The sequence below is a fragment of the Heptranchias perlo genome, chromosome 7 (assembly GCF_035084215.1).
Source record: "Heptranchias perlo isolate sHepPer1 chromosome 7, sHepPer1.hap1, whole genome shotgun sequence".
NCBI lineage: Eukaryota > Metazoa > Chordata > Chondrichthyes > Hexanchiformes > Hexanchidae > Heptranchias > Heptranchias perlo.
Window position 1 is genome coordinate 50,591,149 of NC_090331.1, and position 18,161 is coordinate 50,609,309.

The 18,161-nt window shown below is 39.6% G+C and overlaps 1 protein-coding gene across 4 annotated transcripts in view; it reads right to left on the minus strand.

Moving 5' to 3' along the window:
• ubr3 (ubiquitin protein ligase E3 component n-recognin 3) overlaps positions 1-18,161 on the minus strand; it is a 323,662-nt gene that overhangs the window by 279,207 nt on the left and 26,294 nt on the right. For all 4 annotated transcript variants that reach the window (XM_067987503.1, XM_067987502.1, XM_067987501.1 and 1 more), the window contains exons 5-10: positions 13,200-13,240; positions 10,567-10,633; positions 5,843-5,973; positions 3,067-3,295; positions 2,546-2,725; positions 775-908 (exon numbers count right to left, since the gene is read on the minus strand). In XM_067987503.1, coding sequence (XP_067843604.1) covers positions 775-908; positions 2,546-2,725; positions 3,067-3,295; positions 5,843-5,973; positions 10,567-10,633; positions 13,200-13,240 — 782 coding nt within the window. The remainder of the gene's footprint in view (positions 1-774; positions 909-2,545; positions 2,726-3,066; positions 3,296-5,842; positions 5,974-10,566; positions 10,634-13,199; positions 13,241-18,161) is intronic.

The following is an 18,161-nucleotide window of genomic DNA, read 5'->3' on the forward strand; positions in this document are numbered from 1 at the left end:
GTAAATTCAGACCTTAGCTACCTCCCCCACTTTCTTGCCCATTCACCTTATCCCGTCTTCCGCTTGACTCCTATTTTAAAATTTCCCCTCATCCCACACCATTTTAGTGCTGTACTGAGCTATTGCCATGCCCCTTTTGGCCTTTTAATGTTTTTTCCCCCCACAGTGTGCAGAAATCTTTGTTTCCCATCCAGATTTTTATATTTCATTCCAACTTTTTAAGAATATCTGTTTGAAGATCATTAAACCCATTAATTATCCTTTTATGACATGCTTCAATATACCTAACTCTTGACTTTTGCTTATTGTTCTCTTACTCCCTCTTTTCTTCAGTCCTAATAAAAAGGTCCTATCTTTCACTTCTGACAATGGGTCTCCGTCTTAAATGTTAATCTGTCTTTTTTCTTTTCAAACACTGATGGACCTTCTGTGAATCTTCAGGATTTTCTGTTTTTATTTCAGTTTTTACTACTCCTATGATGGAATAGCTCAACTTCATGCAACTCACCATCCAATAAGCCAATCTAAAAACAAAATCGTGATCACACACTCACCCAAGTAAAGCAAGCACATTAAGCGACAAGAGCCACAAATCCAATCCCTTGTTCTATGATGTTACCAGTGTTGTTCAATCATTTATTAAAGCTCAGAATTAAATCTACTCCAGTAACGACGCCAACATTTACAATGTTTCATTTATTTCAGATTTATTAGTATAATTTTATACAATTCCATGTTATTTCAAATGCCTTGACAACACATAAAATATCTTACCCTAATTTTACAATGTGTTAATAGTCCCCACATTGGCTGTGCACAGGCTTCTAATTCTGCTGCAAATGCAGCATAGTATGTTTGCGACTCAAATTCTACGTGCTCATTTAGCTCTCGTTTGTTTAAATTCATCCCTAGAAAAATTAGATAAACAAAAACACAAGACAATGAAAAGAATTTTACTGTCAGCCTAAAAAACTCAAAGATGATATAAACCACAGTCTTGTTACCATCACTTGCAAATTTCAAGGTTTGAGTACTGGATTCTCACTTTTCTGAAGATGGGTTTAAAGTTTCCCAGGAATTTCATTTTTAAAAATAAATCTGTTGTGCAGAAGGTTAGCACATTTTCCTTTCTTCTCTAGGTTTTGGGTATGAATCCTGTCCGGATTAACAGTGTGAAAGTCTCCTCTTCCTGTTAGCTGTAAAAGTACTTTGTGGAGGGAGATTGGATTGTCTCAACCCAATCCCCAGTGAGTGTGGGCCACAGCAGAAAACTCCTAACTTGCCAACAACTGTTAATCTCACTCAAAGGCCACAACAATGACTACAATAATAAATAAAAATGCCACACTCTGAAACTGAGGCATGCTCTTTGGAGGTTAAAACTGAAGTTGGGGCATATCAGGGGAAACCTTATTTTGCACCTAATCCTGATGTGGAACTGCTTGGTGCTGATATTGACATCAAGTTTGACATGTGTTCTACTCCCCAGCACTGGTATCAGTCAGGTTCATCACATTAAACCAGGGAGGGAGGAAAGGAAGAGAAAGACATGGTATTTGGTGTTACAAAACAAAACTAAGCAAAATCTTCAGTTCACTTATTCATTCTGACTCTCACTATTTATGTAAATTTTCTTGGGTTTTGATAAGTGCATTAGGAAGGAAGAGAGAAAACACCCTACAAATCACACTAGACATTATCTCCATGTGCAGGCAGGATCACTTTCCACTGTTTCTATGTTGAATGCAACCAGCTCCCAATACATAGCTAAGTTATGAATCTCAACGTGTTAGGATTTCACCAAATGGAGTTGAAGAGTTTAGCCAAGGGGAAAATAACACTAGGGAAACATACAACTGTGCACCCAGCAGTTGTGGCAGCTAGAACCAGGTCACCTGACTACCCTTTAAAGTTGGAAAATTTAGAAAGTAACAAAATATTTAATTGAAAAACTTCTCTATACAGCCCAGGAGATTAGCACTTCATGCAACCAAAAGTGAATAGAATCTGGCAACAGCAGGCATAGGGATCTTTACATTTTTTGCTGACTGCTTTGTAGTTGGAGAGCTAATCAATTAATACTGTCTTTTGGTTGTACTATTCCTGCCCAAACTTCACAGACAGCATATTTAAAAAGGCAACACCTCCTTGCCATTGGTATGTAAAAAGATCAAAATACTCAGTTAACAGATCCACATCCCAAACTTAGCAGGACTTATCTTCTTTATGCCTGATTGGATAAACTAATGATCATTTACAGCTGTGCAGCTTGTTAGGCCACTTCAGATAGCATTAAGAGTCAACCATATAGCTTGGGGTCGAGAGCAAAACTTTAAATATAGTCTCAAGGCTTCTGAACTCTATAGAAAAGCCCCTCAACTAAGAACTATTTCACAATATTTTTAGACCTGGTCTACAGAATGGGGCAATACCATTTTTATTTAAGCAGTGCATAAATGTTCCAAGCACTAATTGTTGGACGGCCACTTAAAATAGCAGACTCTGAAAACATGATAATTATGTAATCCTTAGAAAAGAAACTTACCTTGAAAGAAGGAAACAAAATTCATCCACATCTGAAGAAGGCCCTGATCTTCCAAGAAACGTTTTGCTACACTTTGGTGTGAGAGGATATTTATAAAATCGCTAACTAAAGGCCAATAGGTGTTGTTCTTTAGGAGTGGCTCACCACAGTTTACAACAACATGAAAATTGTTTTCTTCGTCTAAATAGTGAGAAACAAGATATTACAAAATGAAAATACAAGTGCAGGTTCAGAGTTCAAAACTACAGCGGAAATCTCAATGTTTCCTTTTAACAACATAATGACTGCAAACCAAGGCAATTTTGAAAATCCTGAAAGTGATGAAATGTTCCAGTATTTGCTAGATTTTATATATACTGCAATATTAGAAAATTACATTGTGCCCCAATTAAATATAAACAAAGACAAGGAAGCCGGTTCCAAAATTTTTTTTTTTTTCCTAATACAAGGCATAATATTGTAGTTTGAGAAAAGCGGCCTTCAAAAGGATTAAAATGTCATAAAATTGAATTTCAGCTCACCTTGCAACTCACTTTTGATAAGGCAACTTTCCATCATATAAAGTAACACAGTGACCATTATTTCCAGCAGCTGACATTCTTCAGTCACCTGACGTGCCAACTCTTCATTGCTAAATAACTGAACACTAATATGAACAATCCTATTGGACATAGTGTCTGATTCATGGCTCTTAATCAGAGTTTTCATAATGAAGGCATAATGCTGGACGAATGTTTTAGTAAAAGCTATCTGCAAAAAAAAAGTAAAAATTAATACTGCAATATTTTATTGGGGCAGAGATCGCATCAAATAGAAGGTGAGTGAATTAACAGATACTACGTGGTCCACGTGATCATCGAGACGTGTTCTGATCGCCTGGGGGAGTCGGAGAAGAATTTTCCAGAGTATTGTCCTGTTTTTTGCCCCTCCTAGGGGATTACATAGCTGCAGGGGGGCAGGAAGTACCTGATCATGATGTTCCAGCCTTTACAACTGTGGGGCTGGCTTGATGGACCAGCTGGTCTTTTCCTGCCCATCATTTTCATATGTTCGTATTTACTGGATATCTAAAACCAAGACTTAAGTTCAATCGCTGCTATGTGCCCCTCTTAACCAAAAGCAGCTGAGGATACCAAATTAGTTGGTGCAATCCCTGACTAGAGAGGATATAAAAAAAGAGTCCAGGATTCCTGCTTTGTATACTAGCTAGCAACTCCTGCAGGAAATGCAAATACACAAACGATAAATCGAACAGTCCACCAACACTCACAGGTGAGGAACAACCATTTGCGTTAACTACATGAAACCCATCTCCACCCATGGAAGGATGAGACATCATTTTCAAAGGACAGGAGCGGCATAGTAAGAAACATGTAAATGGGGGAAATTAAGACCAAATATTTCACATATCAACCAACGTACTACACCAGAGTGGTAGGGCACATGTCCATATCCACTGTTCCCAACATTGAAATCTCAATCTCAGCAGGAACATCGTATTAAAAAAAATCTCCACAACAAAATAGGTGCTCAAGCACCTTGCTGCAATTAGTGCAAAAGCTGCACAAGCAGAGGTCTCAGATCAGGTCAGATTACTTACTCATCTTCCTAGCCAAGGGAATTTTTGTTTTTAAAAATATAAAATGAAAAATGTTCCATTGCAAATAACTGGATTTTCTTAGTTACATGCTTAGATAATACAGTACAGGCTGAACAGAGACAGCAAGAGTTTCAACCCCTATGAATTCAATGTTTCTATATTCATTGAAGAAGTTACTACACAGATTTTTGCTTTAGGAATATTACAATTTACTGGAGTAAATTCCTATTCCTTAACAAGTGTTGCCGACACTAAAGAAAGACCAGAAAACAATGAAGATGCAGTTCAACGCTGCCTTCTCCTCCTCTATCCCTTCCCCAACCTTAATCTGGGGTTCTTATTCACAGAAATTATTTGCATTTAAGTATATGAATTGGGAATCAGGACTACAAGTACATCAAAGGTGTTTTTTCAATGTAATCTTAAATTGGGTAAAAGCATAGGTACAAAAAGTGAGGCTATGCAATTTAAAACAACTGGCATCTGATCTTGGATCACCACCAACAGTAAGGTTGTAAAATCCAGTTGTATCATTCTGCCCTAACTCCCCAAAACAGAATATGAAGGAAAGGGAAGGATAAGCATCTAATCTTGCTATAATTTTTTTTTAAATAAAAGGGCAAAAGGGTATTTAAAATTGCGAGATTCCACATAAAATAAGCAGTACTGACTCACATTCATCAATATGACAAAAACAGCGTAGTACTGTTAGAATAGCCAGTGAAAACCTCACACAGAAAAATGCTGAAATTAGTTTTCGAAATGGAAGCGGGTTCTCAGTTCAAAAATGTAGGTTACATGTCTGTTATTATTTATCACCATATTAAAATGTCAATTGTTCAGATGGTAAATATGCCAAGTAGAAGACAGCTTAAACAGATGTTTAGTCCATATAAATAATTAACAACTCAGTATTTGTTAAAGATAAAAGTAACTAAACTTCAGTGTTACTACAGATATTACACTCTTCTCCTTGATATCATTATGAACTTGGTACCATTGTGAGGTCAACTATTACAGTATAACCGCACTCTTAATATATAAGCAACTTTATTATATCCAAGTGTTTTCTGTTTCACAGCACTGATTATGCTGTATATATCCTGAGTCAGGATCAACTTGACTCCAAGAGAATCAGTGCAAGACTCCCTGTAGGAGACAGTCTTACAACAACTTGGTTTTGACACAGCAGGGAGTACAACTCCAGTGGGACAGCAAACCAAATTTAAATTTACCTGGAGGTGTGTTTTTTTTTAATTTAAAAAAAAGAGTGCAGGCACTTCTGCCTGTTCTCTCTAAACATCTGAATTTTAACCACCGGGAAGGGAGCTCTGCACTCGGGTGCAACGACACATGCACTCCTGGGCAAAACTGCAGGTCAAGGCAAGCAATATAAACAGGATACTGCCTTGCTGGAACCAACAATGCAGCTATTGGTCTCAGACATGCAACTGCATTATGAATGCATCCATGAAAATATTTCTATATTACATCGAGATATAACATTTCTAAATTGATAAAATTTACTTTATGTGTTGTTACTAAGATTATTTTTAAAAAGCACATATGGCTTAAATGTTCCTGTATGGTATGGGAGAGAATTAAAGTAAGTTACTATTTGGTTTAAGTGGATAGTATTTAAATACACAAAAGGTTTACCAGTGAACCTGATACATACATAGGTCCAATATACATACCTTATAGTCTTGATCAGGCAACATGTTTAGTAGAAAGGTTACCATTTTTTGCGGAAACTCGTATTTGACAGTCCAAAACAATATCTCTTCTAGAAAGCATTTATGTTTCAAAATATCCATGATGGATGGATCTAAAAAGCAATACAAAAAGAGGATTTGTATATCTTACTGGATGAAGGCTGCCGACTTCAATCTACTGTGTCAAATTCAGGTTTGAAGATTATTGGTGTTTAAGGAAAAGTCTGTTGTGAGCACAGAAAAGCCCTGATCCGCATCAGTCAGGTAATCGTGGTAGCATTCTGATCACTACCAAGCTGACTCAAATTATTCAGTAGCAATCAGAATGCAGAATTACTCTGTTAGAAACAGCTGAATAAAAAAAAGACAGGATTTTTAAAATTAACTGTTATAAATAAGACGTTTCATGGACCAAGTAATAGTCCTTGCACTACACATGTTGGACGAGACTTAAGTGGAAATCCAGAATGTGTGACATGACTCATAGGTTGTGCAAGTCAATTAAAAGTAATTAAGATTAGTAAAGAAAAAGTACTGGAGAAATTAAAGGGAATAAAAGCCGACAAATCCCCTGGATCTGATGGCCTACATCCTAGGGTTTTAAAAGAGGTGGCTGCAGAGATAGTGGAAGCATTGGTTTTGATCTTCCAGAATTCCCTAGATTTTAGAATGGTCCCCGTGGATTGCAAGGTAGCAAATATAACCCCGCTATTCAAGAAACGAGGGAGAAAGAAAACTGAACTGTAGGCCTATAGGCCAGCTGGCCTGATCATATTATGTATGGGAAAATACTAGAATCTATTAATAAGGACATAGTAACAGGGCACCTAGAAAATCATAATATGATTAGGTAGAGTCAACACAGTTTTATGAAAGGCAAATTGTGTTTGGCATATCTATTAGAGTTTTTTTTGAGGGTGTAATTAGCAGGGTAGATACGGGGGAACCAGTGGATGTAATATAGTTACATTTTCAAAAGGCATTTGATAAGGTATTTGAAAGGCATTTGAACTAACACACAAGAGGTTGTTACTCAAGATTAGGGCTCATAGGATTGAGGATTGATTAACAGACAGAACAAATGAGTCATTTTCAGGTTGGCAGGTTGTAACTAGCGGGGTGTCGCAAGGATCAGTGCTTGGGCCTCAGCTGTTTACAATCTATATTAATGACTTAGATGAAGGGACCAAGTGTAATATATCCAAGTTTGCTGATGATATAAAGCTAGATGGGAAAGTAAGCTATGAGGAGGACGCAAAGAGGCTGCAAGGGATATAAGCAGGTTAAGTGAGTGGGCGAGAAGGTGGCATATGGCGTATAATGTGGAGAAATGTGAAATTATCCACTTTGCTAGAAAGAATAGAAAAACAGGATTTTTTTTTTAAAAAGGTGAGAGACTATTTAATATTGGTATTCAGAGGGATTTGGGTGTCCTTGTACACAAATCACAGAAAGTTACCATGCAGGTACAGCAAGCAATTAGGAAGACAAATGGTATGTTAGTCTTTATTGCAAGGGAGTTGGAGTATAAGAGTAAGAAGTCTTGCAGCAATTATATAAGGCTCTGGTGGGACCACACCTGGAATACGGTGTAGAGTTTTGGTCTCCTTACCTGAGGAAGGATATACTTACCTTAGAGGGGGTGCAACGAAGGTTCACTAAATTGATTCCTGGGATGAGAGGATTGTCCTATTGGAGAGATTCAGTAGAATGGGCCTATATTCTCTGGTGTTTAGAAGAATGAGAGGTGATCTCATTGAAACATATAAAATTCTTAGAGGGCTTGACAGGGTAGATGCTGAGAGGCCATTTCCCCTGGCTGGAGTGTCTAGAACTAGGAGGCATAGTCTCAAGATAAAGAGTCGGCCATTTAAGACTGAGAGGAGGAAAAATTTCTTCACTCAGAAGGTTGTGAATCTTTGGAATTCTCTACCACAGAGGGCTGTGGATGCTCAGTTGTTGAGTATATTCAAGGTTGAGATCGATAGATTTTTGGACAGTAAGGGAATCAAGGGATATGGGGATAGGTCAGGAAAGTGGAGTTGAGGTCAAAGATCAGCCATGATCTTAATGAATGGCGGAGCAGACTAGAGGGGCCGTATGGCCTACTCCTGTTCTTAGTTCTTATGTAAAGACAAAGACAAAGACAGTCAATATAGCTACTTAATTGTGCATAATGAAACATTCAAGTGCCATAAAGACTTTTATTTTTCAATAACAATGATGAATTTATTTTAATTTTGAGTAAAACTTGCTGAGGACAAGTTTTCCCCTTGATCATTTTCTTGAAAAATTCCCCTGAAGCAGGCTACAACGCTAGGATCAGACAATAGCTCCTCCTCACAGACAGGCATCTGCTTTACATCTCAATGTGCTTTCCTCCTAAACAGCCATTCTACACTAAATGCGAATTCTGGACTTCCGTCTCATATCTTGCTGTGCTCCAGTGGTTTATCCTATAGGATGGGCATGCCCTTTTCTGCAATGTACGCAAACCTTATCCAGCTTTTCATTCTGAGCTGGCATCCTCAGCTTCCTGGTAACAATCATAATGACTTCAACTATTCAAAGATAAACTCGTGGAAAAGTAATGCAAGGGGTTCTATAGTATGTCCAGGTCTGCTTTCTACTCAGTAATATTTTATTCCAACAGGGAAAGAGGCAGGAAATGAAGTAGGGCAAGTAGGTAATATAAGGATAGGGAATGACTAAGAAACATCAACTACAACATAATTAGATTCAATATAAAAATTCAAAGAATGGACTCAGTCAAAGGTAAGGATACTTGACAGGGGAAAAATAAACAAAATTTCAATGATAACTAGCCCAGATAAATGGGTAAAAAAAAGTTTGCAAATAAGAAAATGCACAAACAATGGTAAATCTTCAAACGGGAGCTGATTATGGTTCAGACAACATATTCCAACAAGTAGCAATGATGCAGCTAAAGCTGGAATTTCTTGGGTAAGTAAAGAAACTAAAATTAAAATGGAACTAAATAAAAAAGTCACTTGAAAAATCTAGGGCTATAATATGAAAGAAAACCGAGCCAAATATAGAAGAGTGGAAGAAAAGAAACAGAAAGGCAAATAAGTATAAAGTAGACAATTTATAAACATATAAAATGAAGAATAGTTAAAGAAAGGGCAGATAATGCAGGCAACAGCAGGACAGGCAGCATCTGTGGAGAGAGGAAGTAGGGTTAATGTTTCGAGTCATCGCTCCAAAAGAGTAACCCTACCTTCCTCTCTCTACAGATACTGCCTGATCAGTTGGCTGTAGGACCAGATGGTTACTGGGTCAACTGGACAGAGAAAGACAGAGCACCAGCACTTTAAAATACACTCCTGATTAAAATAGACAAGCGGATAAACTAACTGGGGAAATCTCAGAATATCAGAACTTAGGCAGGTGGTTAGTCTTCTACAGTCCCTTCATTTCAAGCATATCAAATGGATCCTGGTCCAGAAAGCTTCATTAGGGCAAAATTCTACTGTTCTTGAAACTCCTTTATTAGTATTTTACAAAGTTAATCTACAGCATGGGTTTTCAAATTGGAGTCTACAAGGTCAACAGATTTCTGATTTTTTTTCTGCACTTGTCCATTAATTAATGTTTTTTTTAAGTTGATGTACCTGAATAAAACACGCTTTCTGCAATGATAATGCTATTTTCCTTTGGACAGCTGATCATGTCTTTTGGAAATTAGAACATTAGGTCCCCAGGAAGACAAACATAATTCTACTCATGATTGCTCTCTGGGTAACAGATCATCTCAGTCAAGTCGTGGCCAGACACAAAGATTGTGCAAATTTCTAAGAAGTGGGAGGCCTAGAGAAAGGCAAGAAAACGGGAGAGGCGAAAAACATTTAATTTCATACCTGACCTGCAGATTTTCAAACAGGTGTGAAAATGAGGTACCACAAAAACAGAAAATACTGGAAACATTTAGAAGGGTCAGGCAGCATCTGAGAGAACAGACCAATTAACATTTTGGGTGCAGACTTCTGAAGATAATCTGCACCCAAAACGGTCTATTCTTTCCCACAGATGCTGCCTGACCTCTAGAGTGTTTCCAGCATTTTCTGTTTTTGTTTCAGATTTCCAGCAACTGCAGTTTTTTTACTTTTTGTCTGGAAGTGAGGATATCGCGAAAGTCCGAGATTAATGTTAAAACCACAGGTTTGTAGGGTTCTTAAGAAAAAGATGAGATACTGTTCAAGCTTGCATCTAGTTTCAATGGAACAGTGTACAACACCAATGGCAGTCGGGGGGGAATGGGCGGGAGAGTTAAAGAGGAGAGCCACAGGTAGCTTGGGGTCACACTTGCAGGCAGAACTACGGCAGTCGGCAAAGCTGCCACTTAATCTGCGGTTGGTTTCCCCAATGTAGAGGGGATCACAACATGAACAGCAAATACAGTATACTAGATTCGAGGAAGCACAAATAAATTGCGGTGTGTGTGGACATCGGAGAGTAGACCTGGCTGTAATGCCTTCTGCACTTTCAAGGCTGGCACATGAACAATGACCACTTCAGAAAGGGTAACTAGCACCTGTGGAAACATGGCCCAGCAAGGCGCCAACTCATTCATGAGTGGAGGGAATGTAACAAAGAAAAAGTAGTTCCCTCAAATGCAATGATTCCACAGAATGGATTACTTATAAATCTTTAACCATAGCAGTAAGTTCTTTTAAAAAAAATACCTTTGGTGCTGCTGCAGAGTTTAACCCTCTTCTGTTTGCCAACACCTTGATTGCCCTCCTGCTCCTCCTGAAAAATTAAGGAATGTCTGTTAAGGAAAAACTTAATCCACTTCCCCCAAGTTAATCTTTTGTCCTCCAAAAGAGTGTTGTTGTAAATTACCTTTTAAAGGAAGAGGCAAAACTTTAATGAACATGCACATTTCTATCAAGGGTGTAAAATAACAATAATCCCATGATTGCATGGTATACCAGCCCCAGCCGGATCCTCGCACCCCCCGCCCCACCTCCACCCATTATGTATCAAAACAACACCACTATTTAACAGTGATTAAATATGTCAAATTCTTCTTAAATGGGATTCTGGGATTTTTTAAATCAGTGTTTGAGATTGCATTCCACAGTTCCGTCCATTTATAATTAGGTCCACTGGTTATAGTAACTAAATCAAATTTCATTGCACAAGATTAAGGGATTTTCTGCAATTTGGATTGTATTTTGCAATTCCATCCATTTTCCTGTGAAACCACAAATAATTGACCTTGATCAGTTTGCAGCATTCTCACCGCTGAATTAGAAGGTGGTCGGTTCGCATCTTCTATACATTGAATTGCATAATCTAAGCGGATGCTTCTATGCGATACTGAGTATTGCATTGTTGGAGGTGCTGTCTTTCAGATGAGACATTAAGCCAAGATCATGTTTGCCTGTCAGCTCAGGTGGAAGTAAAAGATCCCATGGCATTATTTGAAGAGCTGGGAGTTATTGTGGTGTCTTAGACAACATCCCTCCCTCAATCAGCAAAAATAGATTATGTGGTCATTCATTCATTTGCTGTTGCTGGGATCTTGCTCTGTGGAAATTGGCTACTGCATTCGCCTACATAACGGTATGCTGCACTTCAAAATTAATCCACTGGATGTAAAGCACTTCGGGACATTATAAATACATGAAAGGCACTATGCTGCTTCTTCCGTGATTTCTTTCATCATTTTCACATACTTGTTTTCAATCTAAATTATCTCCACTGACAAATTTTCCATCACCTTCACTTGTAGCAAGCACTCACAATTTACATTATGCTTCTATAACATGCCAAATGGTTGTTTGCTTCTATCTATGGTAAACTGAAAGCTTATCAGGAACCCATTACATTACAATCAAGTAACAAAGTCAATGTTTTATGTTATATCTATGCTCTAGAAAAACAGATCTTTAAGATTGCACACCAATAACAGTCACTCACTTCTATTCAGGATACTTGGTGACAAAATAATGTTCTATGATCTCTCAGAGTAAGCAAGAAACATTAGAAATGTATCTAGTAACCCATTTGAAATTGGATTGAGACTGTCTAAAGAGAGTTAAAGAGAAGACAGTCAGCAAATGATTATCCCCTGGTTTGAAGTTAACAGGTGGTTTCTAACTTTTTTTTAAATTAAATTTTGCACTTATCAAGATGAGGGATGTTAGTGTTGGGGAAAGGAACCCTTTCCATTTCAGGCATCCAGTGGGTCAACACAAAACACGCCAAGGTCAGACATAGCACATCCAAATGCCAAATAAAGCTAATTTACTCTAACCCAACAATTTGCATCAGCCTCAACCTCAGATGAGCGCCAGAGACTGCACCAATGAGAGTTTATCCATTTCCAAAGCAGGCATCCTGTGGCACCTCAGAGTTAGATTGCCAATAGCAAATAAACAAAATTTGTATTTATATAGCATCTTCACAACCTCAGGATGTGCCAAAGCACTTCACAGCCAATGAGATACTTTTGAAGTGTAGTCACTGTTATAATGCAGCAGCCAATTTGCACACAAGGGAGTAATGTCCAGATGATACTAAAATAGGAGGCATAGTAAATAATTCTAAGGAGCAAAGAAAGCTACAAGAGGATATTGATAATATGGTGGAATGGGCAAAAAAAGTGGCAGATGGAATTCAATGTCAGTTAAGTGTGAGATAACACATTTTGGTAAAAGAAATAAAAATAATTATATTTTGAATGATGGAAAGCTGGGTGATGTGGAACAGCAAAGGGATTTGAGGGTGCAAGTTCACGAGGTAGAGTGAAAGTGCGTGCCGCGAGAGAAGCGGGCTGCCACAGCGAGAAAATAGATTTCAGAACAATTGTGGGGGAGAGGGGATAGGAGGGACTGCAGGGTCTTTCTGGATGGATGAATTAAGATTGACCTAATGGCCTTCCTCACCTGTAATCAGTTAGCTTGTGAATTCGGAACCAAGGGAAGTCTATTTGGATGCAACTTCCGTGTAGCTCACATAAAAGTATACACAAAAGGATGAAAACCCAGCAAATGTCATGCTAATGGTTCATGAAAGGCCTTACTAGTGTGACATTTTTCATTTCGCACACAGATTATCCTGTGGCCTCTCAGTGAGATTACCAATTTAGTAGTGATTTGCGCCAAAGTAAGGACAGTTTTGTGCTTGTGCACCCATGCTAACTAAGAACAGGACTGAGACTACCCAAATTCATTTCTACACAGGATTCTTATAATCAGCTTCGGGGAGATCATCACCACTCTGGGCTGGATTTCAATGTAGGTCCCAGAGACTAAACAGTTAGTGACTAAACTGCTGCACCAATCCCCCAGTTTTTTCTTAAACTCACCTCATCAGAAGAGTCTATCTGTCCTGTACCTACTGTTGCACCTTAAAAGATAAAAATATACCAGAATGTTAGCTGTATTACTGATGGAGGAAAACAGTAACCCAATACAGAATGGAAAAATCTAAACATGATACTTCACCACTTTTGAGGACAATCTTTAATAAAACTGGAAAGTAAGTTAAAACAATTATGCTACTAAATAAACCATCAAAAAGTCAGCCATCGTATTTATTCTTATAACAGTGGAGGAGAGAAGCGAGATGTGTAGGTCTCACATATGGGGACATAAATTCCACATTCAAATAGTTTACTATCAACATACGAATTAAGAGCAGAAGTAGGCCAGTCGGTGATCTGATTGTGACCTCAACCCTACTTTCCAGTCTACCTACTGTAACCATGATGTGGAGATGCCGGTGATGGACTGGGGTGGACAAATGTAAGGAATCTTACAACATCAGGTTATAGTCCAACAGTTTTATTTGAAAATCACAAGCTTTCGGAGATTATAGAGTCATAGAGTTATACAGCACGGATAGAGGCCCTTCGGCCCATCGTGTCCGTGCCGGCCATCAAGTCCTGTCTACTCTAATCCCATATTCCAGCATTTGGTCCGTAGCCTTGTATCTCCTTCATCAGGTGAGTGAGTGAATGAGAGGTTCTCAAATCGCATATCTTATATTAGGCTGGGAATCAAAAGGTGTCGTTGGTGTTCAGACAGGTTAGCCACGGAAAACAGTACGTCCCAGTATACTGAATACACAATGGGTCAAATTACACAGAGAGAAAGAGACCCGAAAAGCAGAGAGAGAGAGAGAGAGAGAGAATGTCCAGTTGTATTAAAAAACAGATAACTTTTTTTTTTCCCTGCTGGTGGGGTTACGTGTAGCGTGACATGAACCCAAGATCCCGGTTGAGGCCGTCCTCATGGGTGCGGAACTTGGCTATCAATTTCTGCTCGACGATTTTGTCAAAGAGATATATTCTGAAGCGACCTTTTATTCCCCCCCATTGCATAGCTGCTAACCTGTGACTTTTTATTTCAAATTTTTGTGCTCATCGAAATAAAAGATGTTAAGTGCTGGGAAATGGAATTCTTCTCATTCCTGGTACCCAGCATCAGCGACAAGGATGCATAGGTCAGGCATAGCACAGCCAGATGCAAAATACAGCTCCCTCTACTGTGCCCCAACGTGCCTCAGCCCCAAACTCAAAAAAGAGAGCCTGCCATTGCATCATCTTTTCTTCTTCCCACATCAGCCATCCTGGAGTCTGTCTGACTTTTTTTTAATTCGTTCATGGGATGTGGGCGTCTCTAATTGCCTTGAGAAGGTGGTGGTGAGCCGCCTTCTTGAACCGCTGCAGTCTGTGTGGTGAAGGTTCTCCCACAGTGCTGTTAGGAAGGGAGTTCCAGGATTTTGACCCAGCGACGATGAAGGAACGGCGATATATTTCCAAGTCAGGATGGTGTATGACTTGGAGGGGAACGTGCAGGTGGTGTTGTTCCCATGTGCCTGCTGCCCTTGTCCTTCTAGGTGGTAGAGGTCGCGGGTTTGGGAGGTGCTGTCAAAGAAGCCTTGGCGAGTTGCTGCAGTGCGTCCTGTGGATGGTACACACTGCAGCCACAGTGCACCAGTGGTGGAAGTGAATGTTTAGGGCGGTGGATGGAGTACCAATCAAGCGGGCTGCTTTGTCCTGGATGGTGTCGAGCTTCTTGAGTGTTGTTGGAGCTGCACTCATCCAGGCAAGTGGAGAATATTCTATCACATTCCTGACTTGTGCCTTGTAAATGGTGGAAAGGCCTTGGGCAGTCAGAAGGCGAGTCATTTGCCGCAGAATACCCAGCCTCTGACCTGCTCTTGTAGCCACACTATTTATATGGTTGGTCCAGTTAAGTTTCTGGTCAATGGTGACCCCCAGGATGTTGATGGTGGGGGATTCGGCAATGGTAATGCCGTTGAATGTCAAGGGGAGGTGGTTAGACTCTCTCTTGTTGGAGATGGTCATTGCCTGGCACTTGTCTGGCGCGAATGTTACTTGCCACATATCAGCCCAAGCCTGGATGTTGTCCAGGTCTTGCTGCACGCGGGCATGGACTATTTCATTATCTAAGGGGTTGCGAATGGAACTGAACACTGTGCAATCATCAGCGAACATCCCCATTTCTGACCTTATGATGGAGGGAAGATCATTGATGAAGCAGCTGAAAATGGTTGGGCCTAGGACACTGCCCTGAGGAACTCCTGCAGCAATGTCCTGGGGCTGAGATGATTGACTTCCGACAACCACTACCATCTTCCTTTGTGCTGGGTATGACTCCAGCCACTGGAGACTTTTCCCTCTGATTCCCATTCACTTCAATTTTACTGGGGATCCTTGGTGCCACACTCAGTCAAATGCTGCCTTGATGTCAAGGGCAGTCACTCTCACCTCACCTCTGGAATTCAGCTCTTTTGTCAGTGTTTGGACCAAGGCTGTAATGAGGTCTGGAGCCGAGTGGTCCTGGCAGAACCCAAACTGAGCATCGGTGAGCAGGTTATTGGTGAGTGAGTGCGGCTTGATAGCACTTTCGACGACACCTTCCATCACTTTGCTGATGATCGAGAGTAGACTGATGGGGCGGTAATTGGCCGGATTGGATTTGTCCTGCTTTTTGTGGACAGGACATGCCTGGGCAATTTTCCCACATTGTCGGGTAGATGCCAGTACTGAGGTTGCCAATACTGTTGAATTAAGGACAGCTTGTGCTGTAGGCTCATGTCTACTAAAAGCTAGATTGAGACTGCCCAAACTAATTTCTCCTGCAGCCAGCAGTTGGAGATGACTTTCATCCCAACAGCATGGGCTGGATTTGAATCCAGATGCCAGTGGTGAAAGGCCAGTGCCTTTCCCACCCCACCACTTAGTTCCCTATTTTTTTTAAAAAGAGGGAAATCCAGGAAAAGGGCCAAGACTCCCAAGGATGCCACCAACTTTAAAAACATTAAAACAGAAGACCAAGATGAATTAGATGATTTAGGCAACAATAAGGTTGAGTTTCAAAAATCTGAAGATTACAGGATGAAAGAAAGACTGAAGGAGGTAAAGAGTTCCATAATTTTCAGGCCTTGAGGAAAAAATTGTTAGACTAAGAGACAATGTCATAAATCTTGACATAGGGAGGAGGATGAGAGAATTGGATTGCAAATTTAGAGCTTAGAAAACAAGTTCAAAAGAGCACCACCTGTAGTAATATTGAGAAAATAAAGACAATAAATGTTTGTCAAATAATTAGGAGCATATGCAGAAAAATAGGATGGATTTAAAACTCCATTGTTTCATACATGAAAATTCTTGAAGCAAAGAATTTCTGCAGTTTGAAACACAGTAAGCCAGAGAAGACGACAGCAATAAACAAAACACAAGGAAAAGGAAGCTATAACGAGTGTATTTGTATTATTTAATTAAAGTAGAAAACAGATAAACTTCTGCAGTGTTTTTAACAACAAATACTCAATAAACACCTAGACTGTACCGCCAACAGTACCATTGCAACAGATACATCAATGGCTGAAATTTTAGATAAGTGGGATTGGAGAGGAAGTATTCAACCTTGGTGAATGAATTATTTGATAAGCCATTTTCCTTTAGTTCACTCTGTTGTTTTAAAGTATAAAAAATATACAGCTTTACCATAGTTTTTCAGACTAAGAAAGGCAAAGAAACACAAAGACTCAGGATGCAGTCACACATCAACTTTAGTGTAGTCAGAATCAATGATGTTAAAAGACAATTGTGAATAGTAGCAATGTCAGACATCAAACTCCAGAACCATAAGTGGACCCCGAGCACATAGAATCAATACAGCACAGGAGGCGGCCATTCGGTGCTGGTTCTTTGAAAGAGCTATCCAATTCGTCCCACTCCCCTGCTCTTACCCCATAGCCCTGCAAATGTTTCCTTTTCAAGTATATATCCAATTCCTTTTTGAAAATTTACTACTGAATCTGCTTCCACTACCGTTTCAGACAGTGCATTCCAGATCCTAACAACTCACTGCATAAAAAAAAATTCTCCACCTCCCCTCGGGTTCTTTTGCCAATTATCTTAAATCTGTGTCCTCTAGTTACTGACCCTGCTGCCAGTGAAACAGAGTAAATAAGGAGAAACCATCAAAACCCTTCACAATTTTGAACACCTATATTAAATCTCCCCTTAACCTTCTCTGCTCCAAGGAGATAAATCCCAGCCTCTCGTCACATAACTGTCCCTCATCCCTGGTACCATTCTAGTAAATCTCCTTTGCACCCTCTCCTAGGTCTTAGCATCCTTCCTAAAGTGTGGTGACCAGAATTGGACACAATACTCCAACTGGGGTCTAACCAGTGATTTATGCTAAAACTTTATAACTTTCTTGTTTTTGTATTCTTATAAGAACATAAGAAATAGGAGAAGGAGTTGGCCATACGGCCCCTCGAGCCTGCTCCACCATTCAATCAGATCATGGCTGATCTTCGATCTTATTGCCGTATTTATAAAGCCCAGGGCCCCGTATGCTTTTTTTTTCTAAAAACAGCCGTATCAACGTCCTGTCACCTTATAGATTTGTGTACATGAACCCCCAGGTCTCTCTGTTCCTGCACCCCTTTTAAAATTGTACCATTTTGTTTATATTTCCTCTCCTCATTCTTCCTTCCAAAATCCATCACTTTACACTTCTCTGCAATAAATTTCATCTGCCATGTGTCTGCCCATCTCACCAGTCTGTCTACATCCTCCTGAAGTCTGCTACCATTCTTCTCACTGTTTACTACATTTCCAAGTTTTGTGTCATCTACAAACTTTGAAATTATGCCCTTTATACCCAAGTCCAGGTCATTACTACATATCAAAAAGACAAGTGGTCCTAAATAAGGACCCCTGGGGAACATCACAGTATACCTCCATACTACTGTGAATCGACTACAATTCCAACTGCTCCAA